Source organism: Panthera onca, chromosome X, assembly GCF_046562875.1.
Source record: "Panthera onca isolate mPanOnc1 chromosome X, mPanOnc1 haplotype 2, whole genome shotgun sequence".
NCBI lineage: Eukaryota > Metazoa > Chordata > Mammalia > Carnivora > Felidae > Panthera > Panthera onca.
The window spans coordinates 98,374,059-98,385,302 of record NC_138357.1 but is presented as its reverse complement, the minus strand read 5'-3'; the positions used below and the strand labels follow the sequence as shown (position 1 = coordinate 98,385,302).

Here is an 11,244-nt window from a genome sequence, read left to right as displayed (position 1 = left end):
TGAGTATACAAATATATTTATATATGTCTATATATCGTTATAAACATAACTATTTTTTGAATTTATTTTTGAGAGACAGAGAGAGTGAGTGGGGAAGGGGCAGAGAGAGGGGGAGACACAGAATGCAAAGAAGGCTCCAGGCTCTGAGCTGTCAGCACAGAGCCTGAGGCAGGGCTGGAACCCATGAATCAGGAGATCACTACCTGAGCCAAAGTTGGACGCTTAACTGACTGAGCCACCCAGGAGCCCCTCAACATAAGTATTATATATATAATTACACAGTATATGGATATATCTGTAGAGCTTGACTCCAAATTAATAAAAGTCCGTAGAAAGCAGCTTGTTGTAAAGTGATAAGCAGATTTAAGGCAGGGAAATGCCACTGACCTACTATGTTTTGAAACCCTAAGACCATCACAGCAGATCAAGGATGAAGTTAATGATTGGGCAGTGTGAATCTAGGACTGTTGGGAGGGTGCTCATCTAGCTAGATAAGAGGTTTGATCTCAACCTTTTGAGCAGCCCCTTGGTTTCACAAATGAAGAAACTTAACACCTGGAGTAATTAACAAAACTTCTAAAGCTTCTATACTCAGTGTATGGTCCCAGGACCTGCAGCAGCATTGGAATCACCTGGGACCTTGCTACAAATACAGAATCTTAGGCCCCGCCCCAGATCTACTGAAACAGAATCTGCATTTTAAACAAAAGATCTAGAGGCTTGCTATTACCTTTTGAGAAACGATAGCCTAAAGGCCAGTGAGCAGGGCACCTAGGGGGTCCTGACTCTGCTTCCATTGAATTCCTCTGTTAACTGTTAGTTTTGCTGCTTTAATTGACTTGGCGGGCACATCACTTCCTTTGCTCTTTAAGTTTAGTCTTAAGAGAGGTCCAGGAAAATTACCCCACCCTGCCAATGCCATCTTAAAATCCTGACAGGCCAGAACGAAGTGAGATTTGGGCTGTCACAGAAGGTTTTCCAGCTTCTCTGGTGACACTTGCGATCCCTGGGTTCTTTCCTTCCCCAAGTGCCTGCATTCTATAAGCCAACGCACAAAGTTTGGGCTGAGCCAATGAGGGTGGAGCTTGAGGCGAGCGTGCGGCGTCTGTCGGTTGCCTAGCGACGGCGTCCACACTAGCCCTCTGTAAATCAAGTCAGCTACTGTTCGCCGGCTACCTACAAGGCCGCCATGGAGACTGAGAGGGGCTCCTTCATCTCCCGGGACGTGGAGACCCCAAAGAAGGAGGTGCAGCTGCGGGTGACCCCTTCGGAGGTGAAGTTCCTGGACACGCTGGCCGGGAGGGTGTACCGCCTGCCGGTTACCGTACACAACCTCGGCCGTTGCAACCAGAAAATCCGGTTTCAGGAACCACTCAAGCCACAGGTAACACCCTCGGGGGCGCAGGAGCAGGACCTCCCGAGCGTCAGGGCTCTGAGACCGCCTCCCCACCTGGGCGCCTGCTTTGTCCCGGAGAGTAGACGCCGGCTTCTGCGGGAGTGGGGGGCGGGGGGGGGGGGGGCAGGATTGAGCTTCCCAGGGAGCAGCCATTTAGGTCTCAGGGCATACGCGTGCTAGCCGTTTTGTTTTGTTTTTTTGTTTTTACTTTTTGTTTGGTTACGGAGACACAGTGGGGAAAAGTTGATCTAGAACCTTCCAACTTCTTCATCTTGGGTTTGGAAAGAAGGGAAAGGGGGTTCCATGTCTGTCTCCTAACCCCAGAATTTGTGCTTGTATACTGTAGAATTACATCAACAAAATTCTCTAAAGTACCCTTTAGTCATAAAGTGCCTGATTACTCTAGATGCAGTAGGATAGTGGAAAGGTTTATTATTTCATGTTCCAACAAACATTTGTTGAGCACCTACTGTATAATAGGCTGTAGGTGTGAGGAATCTAAAATGAACACAACCCTACCCTTACAGGACTTAGAAACTGGGGGAGTCAGTAAAGATCATGAGTAAAATTAATGTTCCGAGAGGCCGTCTCCATCTTCTGACTTAGAAGTTGAAAGAATTCTTTTTTTAAATTAAAACATTTTTTAATGTTTATTATTTTTGAGACAGGGAGAGAGAAACAGAGTGTGAGCGGGGAAGGGGCAGAGAGAGAGGGAGACAGAATCTGAAGCAGCCTCCAGGCTCCGAGCTGTCAGCACAGAGTCCTAGGTGGGGGCTCGAACTTGCTAACTGCGAAATCATGACCTGAGCCGAAGTCGGATGCTTAACCAGCTGAACCTTCCAGGCCCCCAAAGTTGACAGAATTCTATTTCAATCTCGCTGTTATTTTAGATCATGTGTGTGAGAGGATGAATATTAGTTTGCTGTCAGGGAGACTTTTGATATAGGAAAGGTGATAAGAATTTTTGATATGTAAGTGATAAATAGCCTTATTAGTATTTTTTTTTTTTTTTTTGTGGGACATTCTTAACGATAAGTAGTATTGAATGCACCTGGATTTCTAGGTACAGAAATGGAAAGGTATCTACGATTTTTTTTGTTGTTAAAATTACATGTATTTGTATATACATAGAAAAATGTACGGTAGCGAGTAGAAGGATAATGAGAAAAAGGACTTTCATGTTCTACTTTTTACACTTAAAAAAAATTGTACTATTTACCTACACTAAAGTGCACAAATCTCGAAAGTAAAGCTTGATGAATTTTTATGTGTTTATACACCCATGTAGCCACCATTTGGGTCAAATCGTAGAATTTCCCTTTCCAGCATTCTAGAAGGTTCCTTGCAGTACCTGGAGTCATCACCCCATGGAGGTGACCACTGTAGTGATTTCTAACACCACAGATTAGTTTTGCTTGTTTTTGAGTTTCATATAAATGGAATCCTGCTTTGTCCATTTTTATATTTGAATGTTTTAACAATAGTAACATGTATTTTGTAATAAAATGGAATATCGTGAGAGGCTATTAACTCTTTTTTAAATCAAAAATGACCTGATTACTCCAAATACTGTAAAATAAGGGAAAAATTTTATAATTTCACTACCTCACTACATATTTATTGAGCAATTGAATGTATACCTGAAAATACTTTTCTTCTAAAATTCAGGCTGGCAGTAAATCCCAGATGTGGGCAAACACTATTTTATGGATGTCCAGGAGACACTTATATGGGTGGTTTTTGTGCAGTCAGGAGATAAATGATATAATTCATTTTAGTTTGTATCAAGAGTTAAGAAGGAAAACTATTTAGACCACAAATCTGGACACAAGAGAATGGCCAGGTAAGCTTACCAGTTAGAGGCCAAAGCCGTGAGCCCAGTATTAGTGTGAACTTCTCTTTGTTGCAAGACCATGGTGTGCTCTCCTGATCCTTCATAGATATAAAGGGAATTAGGAAGAAGATAGATTAGAAAAAAATGTATTAACTATCTTGGAGAAAAGAAAAAGTGCTGTATAAAGAAGATTGTCATCATCACCATTTATAATTACTTACAAAATGATGCTTCTAACATACAGTAGTACTGGTTTGCAACCCTGGCTCAAGAGACTGCATTATCTTTGTGTTGATGACCTATTATGAACCATATGTAGTACTATATGCCATCTACTGTGGGTTGCTGGTAGAAAATGAAGAAGACACAGTCCTTATCTTTAGTGTTTTGTTAACTTGTGTGGCTTCTGCATCAGTCAGGCCAGTCTTACTTGGAATTGTCCCCTTTTACCTCCATGGCTCAGACTCCCTTTTCTTTTGACCCGTGTTTTTCATTCCCACTTCCTGCAAGAATCACCTGTTTCCAAATCCCACCCATCTTTAAGGGTCAAATTGAGTTCTCTTTTTCTCTGTAAGTCTTATCATATTATCTCCAAATTATTTCTTCCCTGCTGGATACCAGTTATCAGGCATTGATTATAGTTTGGACTTGTGTCCTGATGACTCCTAGTAAATGTTAGTTTTACCGTCCATCAGCTCCTGAGTAAGGGTGGTGCCTTATACACCTTTGTATACCATTCACAGGGCTCAGCAACTTGTAGTTTGACCAAAAGCACATGCTGCTGAAGCCATGGTTTCCTTTCTCCAAGATACAGCTTCTTTAAAGGAAGATAGTCACATCTGATACATGCACTTGTAACACCCAAAGGCTTATGCAGGGAAAAATCTATCCCTTGTTTTCTTACTGTTCTGTAATTGCAGGGGGATTCAGAGTTGAACTGTGATAGTTTTGAGGTATCAGAAGTTTGCTGGAAGTATGAAGCTTTCAGACCACTGGTATCAACAAATCACTCCACTGCTCTGTGCCCTTCATTGCTGGAAAGTACTGCTTAGATTTAGCCTGGCATGAAAAGCCCTGAATAATTAATTTCAACATGACCTCCATCGTTACGGATTGAGCTCTTTGCCCAGCGAGGCTAGCTTATTAGTTGCCTGCTGAAGGACTGTTCTGCTTATTCTTTTCTTGGCTTATGTCCGAGATATTCCTTCCCCATAGGGAGCACCTTACTTGCTTGTTCTCCACCTTTTACATCCATTCTTTAAGCTTAGGCCAAGTACACTCCTTTCTAGCCCAATGGTAATCATGCTTTCTCATGTACTTTTGTGATACCTATGTCTCCAGTACTCATAAGACAATTAGTTCTTGGCTTGTATTATTTAACTTTCTAGGGGTGTATAGTCTGCTTCCTTGAAGAGATTATGTACTCAGAGAGGGACTTTTTCCACTTATGGGGAAGGATCTTATGTTTCAGAGTCACATAGATGTGTGATTTGAATCCTCACTGTTAGAGTGAACTTAGACGTTAATTATGCTCTCCAAGTCCCAGTTTACTCATCTATATTCTGGGAGCCTTAACATCAGCTTTATAGGACTGTAGAACTGTCTTATGTGAGATAAGAGATGTAGAATGCTTGAAGTATTGTGGGTCTCCAACACATAGTAATTCTCTCCTTCACTTTCTCCCTTCATATTTGTCCTGGAGTCTAGCAAATGTTTTACAAGAATGAAAGTGGTTTTTCTTCCCCTCGTATCCTATTCCTTTTTTATATTTGCTCCAAGTTCTGAATTCTAAGTCCCCATACAAAAAGTGTATAAAATGATAAATGTATGTGTTTAAGATTATTAGATTATCTATTATTTAATAATAGATAATTATTAAATTATTAGATTGCTCTCCCTTTGTTCTGTATTGAAGTACCTCATACTTCTAAATGAGCTTGTGAGCATTTACATGTTTCTCAACTGACTACATTGTCAGTTTTAGTCCATGTACTGTTAAAAGCATACCTGGAGGGGTGCCTGGGTTGCTCAATAGGCGTCTGACTTTGTCTCAGGTCATGATCTCACTGTTCGTGGGTTCAAGACCCGTGTCAGGTTCTGTGCTGATAGCTCAGAGCCTGGAGCCTGCTTTGGATTCTTTGTCTTCCTCTCTCTCTGCCCTTCCCCTGTTAGCATCTGTTTCTCTCAAAAATAAACATTAAAAAAAAAGCGTATCTGGAGGGTCTAGAATCTGATATATATATATATATATATATATATATATATATATATGTGTGTGTATATACACACACACACAGTCATTAAGTGTTTGCCTTCAGGGAAGGAATATTGCCTATATCTTGATACAGCTCTTGAACTAATGGACACTTCTAGCTACCGTAGCTCACATTATTTCCTTATTAGGAGTTAAGATGTATAATTTGATTTTTTTTTTTCTCCCCATGAAGTTCAAACTGATTTTGACCAATCTGGATAAAGCACTTGCTTCTGGACTTCAGATGACAGCTATGGTGGAATACCATCCTGATAAGGATGAAGACACTTATGACCAACTACTTATTTCAATAGGAAATGAAATAATAGAGATCCCTCTACTTGGGTACGTATTCTCCATATTTCGTGCTGACATTTTCAGCACTCTTCGCATAAAAATAAGGGTCAAAGTAATATAATATTCTGTATTTTCTCTGGCTAAGATTTCTTTTTGTATCTATAGTGTCCTTATAGCTGAACTTAATGGTCAGATTTTTAGCAAACGGGTGTTCAAAAAATGGAAGGCTGGTTTTCTGGTATTTTTAATTAAAATAAAAACGTTCAACAATTGCATGTATTCCCTCTTTTTCCCTTGACTTACATCTTGTTTTATTTTGACCGTGTTTTTTTTTTATACCTTTTGAGAGTAAAATTTTTTTTTTTAATTTTTTTTTTTTAACGTTTATTTATTTTTGAGACAGAGAGAGACAGAGCATGAACGGGGGAGGGTCAGAGAGAGGGAGACACAGAATCGGAAACAGGCTCCAGGCTCTGAGCTGTCAGCACAGAGCCCGACGCGGGGCTCGAACTCACAGACCGCGAGATCATGACCTGAGCCGAAGTCAGCTGCTTAACCGACTGAGCCACCCAGGCGCCCCAAGAGTAAAATTTTTTTTTATATTTTATTTATTATTATAATTTTTAAAAATTTACATCTAAGTAGATTAACGTATGGTATACTAATGATTTCAGGAACAGAATTTAGTGATTCATCACTTGTGTATAATTTCCAGTGCTCCTCCCAATAGGTCTCCTTAATGCCCCGTGCCCATTTAGCCCATCCCCCCACCCAAAACCCCTCCAGCAGCCCTCAGTTTGTCCTCTGTATTTAAGAGTTAACTTATAATTTTTTTAATGTTTATTTATTTTTGAGAGAGAGATTGAGAGAGAGACAGAGCACAAGCAGGGGAGGGCAGAGAGAGAGGGAGACACAGAATCCAAAGCAGGCTCCAGGCTCTGGGCTGTCGGCACAGAGCCTGATGCTGGGCTTGAACGCACAAACTGTGAGATCATGACCTCAGCCCAAGTCGGATGCTTAATCTACTGAGCCACCCAGGCGCCCCTTAAAGTATTTTTTAATTGATAGACATGCATGTGTGGATCCTCCTTTTCCTTAGCAAAATGTGCTTCCATAGATGTCATTCTTTTGTCTCTATTTGTCTAACATCTGTAGAATTAATATTGGAATGTTAATATAAATACTGGCATTAGATATGTCTTTTTATAAGTTCCCTTGTGTGTTTTTTTATTTTCATAAACCAAATTTAGATCTGCAGTTATTTTAGTTCTCCATGTTGTTGAGAAGTTCTGATTTAGCAAAACATTGCATTCTGTATAGAAATCAGTTAACACACTGTCAGGAAAGGAATGTTATTAGCCTATTAAAAATACTTACTTTACATTTTATAATTTATTTTAGGTAAGGCCATTTTTGGCCCATTCTGCACGTTGATGTAACTATGAGTTGCAGTGAGATTTGCTTGCTTGTACTATATAGGGAGAAAAGAGTTGAAGATGCTTCTGCCTTTGAAAACAGGAATTTTGTCCTCGTAATGTATGCTCTCTCTCATCTGAGTTTGGCTGCTCATCACAGCTACAGCATAAGGAAAACACTGTCCCCTTAAACTATGATGGAAAGGGCTGAAGGAGGATGGGCGTGTGTGTATCTGTGTGTGTGTGTGTGTGTGTGTATGTGTGTGTTAAGTTTTTAAGTTCTATACAATTCTATTACCTGTATAGGTTTTTATATCCACCACCATAGTCCAGATATTCAGCACTGGTAATACGACAAGGATTTCTCCTGTTACTTTTTTTAAAAAAAAATGTTTATTTATTTATTTTTTGAGAGCTATAGGGTGGGAAGAGGCAGAGAGAGAGGAAGAGAGAATCCCAAGCAGGCTCTGCACTTTCAGCACAGAGCCTGATGTGGGGCTCCATCCCACTAACTGTGAGATCATGACCTGAACCAAGATCAAGAGTCGGTTGCTTAACCTACTGGGCCACTCAGGCGCCCATCTCCTGTTACTTTTTTATACCCATACCCACCTCCCTTCTGCTTCACACCTACAATCCCTGAACTGTTCAAACCAGTAATCTATCTTCCATTTCTAAAATTTTGTTATGTCATGTCTTCCATGGTATGTGTATACCACAGTTTGTTTAACCTTTGGCCTGATGAAGGATATCAGGCAGATGCCATGATACATTACAAATACAGCTGCTATGAACATTCTTTGCTTGTCTCTTGCACCATTTCTAGAGTTTATAGTTGCATTTAGTGGGGACGAATATGGAAAAATAGATTTATGAAATCTTGTCTGGAAACCAGAAGTTTGGATTCTCTGCCCTTTCAGAAGTACTTTAGCAGAAATGATATAATCAGTGATTGTGAGCACTTGTTTTTTCATCCCTCTTGCACATTTAAAAATGGCTGAGAGTTTTAGTCATGAGCTTGAATAGTTGCAAAGATGTAATCACTTACACATAACAAATATTACTATAAGATAATTACATGCTTCTTTCAAATGTATCCAGTAGAGTGGAAATACCATAGTAATTTAACAGTTGAAAGATTTACCTCATCTTTTTTTCCCCCTCAGATTTGTATTTTCATTCCATTTCTAACTATAGCATCATATCCTAATGTATTATTTGTTCAGTATGTTTACAAATATGTATATAAGTAGATTTACTCCAATCATAAATCCATACATGTTTTTAGAATTTCTTATGAATTATATTACTATAAATTTATTTTAACTCCATATATAAATTACCAAGTTTGGTACTTAATTTTTTTCCTTTTTTAAAATTGAGATATAATTGATAAAGAACTTTGTGTAAGTTTAAGCTGTACACAGTGTTGATTTGGTGCATTTATATATTGCAATGTGATTACTGGTGTGGTGTTAGCTAACACCTCCATCAGATCACATAATTATCATTTCATTTTGTTGTGAGAACATTTAAGATATCGTCTCTTAGCAGCTTTCAAATACATAATGCAGTGTTGTTAACTCTAATCACAAGGCTGGGCATGAGATCTTCAGAACCAATTCATCTTCTAAGTGCATATTTTGACCAACCACTTACCAATTTTCCCACCCCCCAGCTCCTGGTAACTACCATTCTCCTGTTTGTTAACATAAACTGTCTGTAACATAAAAAGAAAAATGTTATTGCAAATACTTTTCTTAATCAGGTGGAAGAGAAACCAATAGGAAAGCCAGAAAAACTGTTACGTATTATATTACTCTATTACCAAGCCCTTACTACTAAGGTAACCCATATATATGTGTGCATACATATGTGTGTATAATTTATATATATATATATATATATAATGTATATATGTGTATGTGCACGTATGTGTGTGCGTGTGTGAGTAGACTTAAATTTTATTTTTTTAAATGTTTGTTTATTGTTGAGAGAGAGCAAGTGTGCACGAGAGCAGGGGAGGGGCAGAGAGAGAGCAGGACAGAGGATCTGAGGCAGACTCTGTGCTGACAGCAGAGAGCCCAATGCAGGGCTCAAACTCAGTGAGCCCTGAGATCTACCTGAGCCGAAGTTGGACACTTAACCGACTAAGCCACCCAGGTGCCCCAAGAAATTATTATTTAAAAAAAATTTTTAAACGTTTATTTATTTTTGAAAGACAGAGACAGAGCACAAGCAGGGGAGGGGCAGAGAGAGGGAGTCACAGGATCCAAAGCAGGCTCCAGGCTCTGAGCTGTCAGCACAGCTGACACCACCCAGACTGAGCCACCCAGCCACCCCCTTCTAAGAAATTATTATTATTATTATTTTTTAACTTTAAAGAAATTTTTATTACACAAAGGTTGTCACATAATTGGATATTTCTCTACTTTGTACACAATTACTCTTACTCTCCACAGAAAGGCTGCTTCTTAACTTTTCATCTGGTGATGGCAAGCACTAAAATCCTTATTTTAACAGAATAGTAGTAAAAATGCCTCAGTATTTAAGTTGAAAGCCGTACATTGGTACATGGCTCTTGCATTCAGTTATCAGGAATGTACAAATGTCTTTTTATTCACAAATACAAAATAAATTATCTGTAGGCATGGACAATGACAGCAGTAAACCATTATATGTTGTCAACTGAACCCAGTAACTGATGGTTATAGTGATTTTCTTAAACATCAGCTAGGCTTTTCTTCATTCATTTCCTTCAACTGACTTCTCTGAAGTTATTCTTGAGGAGCACTGCCTTGAGCTTCCTCTCACAGTTCATTAACAATGGTAAAGCGCTATTCTAGGAATTAGAACATTGCCACCTCCCATACCACCTCCCATTCCACCCATTCCAGGGTCCTTCTCTTCCTTAGGAATTTTGGTGACTACAACTTCTGCTGTAGTTAACAGAGAGGCCACGCCAGCAGCATCCAATAAAGCAGTTCTTATGACCTTAGTTGGATCAATGATTCCCTTTTCTACCATATTCACAAAATCTCCAAGCATAGCATCATAACCAACTTCTGAGGAACTCAGCATAATCTCCTCAACTATCAGTGATCCTTCAACACCTGCATTCTTAGCAATGGTCATTGCAGGAATTTTGAGTGTTCTCTTAATGATTTATATACCAATTTTTTCATCTTCATTAGTTGGAGTTATTGAATCCAAGGCTGGAATGCACCGAAGCAGAGCACAACCCCCTCCCAGAACAATGCCTTTTTCAACAGCAGCTCGGGTAGCATTGAGGACATCTGTAACTCTTTCTTTTCATTCACTTCAACATCACCTGTGCCACCAACCTTCAGCACAGCTACTCCATCTGAGAGTTTTGCCAGATGTTCATTCAGTTTTTCCTTTTCATATTCACTAGTTGTGATATCTAACTGTTCAGTAATTTCTTGGATACTTTTTCAGTGGAAATCAGGAGAGGTGTGATGTTAGCTGTTGATGCTGTAATTGCTGAACTTAAGCAGTCTAAACCTGTGACAACCCCTGGAGAAATTGCTCAGGTTGCTACCATTTCTACAAATGGAGACAAAGAAATTGGCAACATCATTTCTGATACAGTGGAAAAGGTTGGAAGAAAAGGTGTTATCACAGTAAAGGATGGAAAAACACTAAATGATGAATTAAAAATTATTGAAGGCATGAAGTTTGATCGAGGTTATATTTCTCCATACTTTATTAATACATCAAAAGGGCAGAAATGTGAATTCCAAGATGCCTATGTTCTGTTGAGTGAAACGAAAATTTCTAGTGTCTGGTCCATTGTACCTGTTCTTGAAATTGCCAATGCTCACCCTAAACCCTTGGTCATAATTGCTGAAGATGTTGGTGGAGAAGCTCTGAGTACACTTGTTTTGAATAGGCTAAAAGTTGGTCTTCAGGTTGTAGCCGTCAAAGCTCCAGGTTTTGGTGACAATAGAAAGAACCAGCTTAAAGATAGGGCTATTGCTACTGGTGGTGCAGTGTTCGGAGAAGAATGGTTGACTCTGAATCTTGA

General features: G+C 39.4%; 1 protein-coding gene across 1 annotated transcript in view; it reads left to right on the top strand.

The window, feature by feature from the left end:
* The first annotated feature begins 1,138 nt into the window (after positions 1-1,138).
* The window catches only part of CFAP47 (cilia and flagella associated protein 47), a 544,336-nt gene continuing 534,230 nt past the window's right edge, over positions 1,139-11,244 (top strand). Inside the window, exons 1-2 of the mRNA XM_081794138.1 lie at positions 1,139-1,384; positions 5,678-5,829. Of these exons, the coding sequence (XP_081650264.1) occupies positions 1,190-1,384; positions 5,678-5,829 (347 nt within the window). The 5' untranslated portion in view covers positions 1,139-1,189. The remainder of the gene's footprint in view (positions 1,385-5,677; positions 5,830-11,244) is intronic.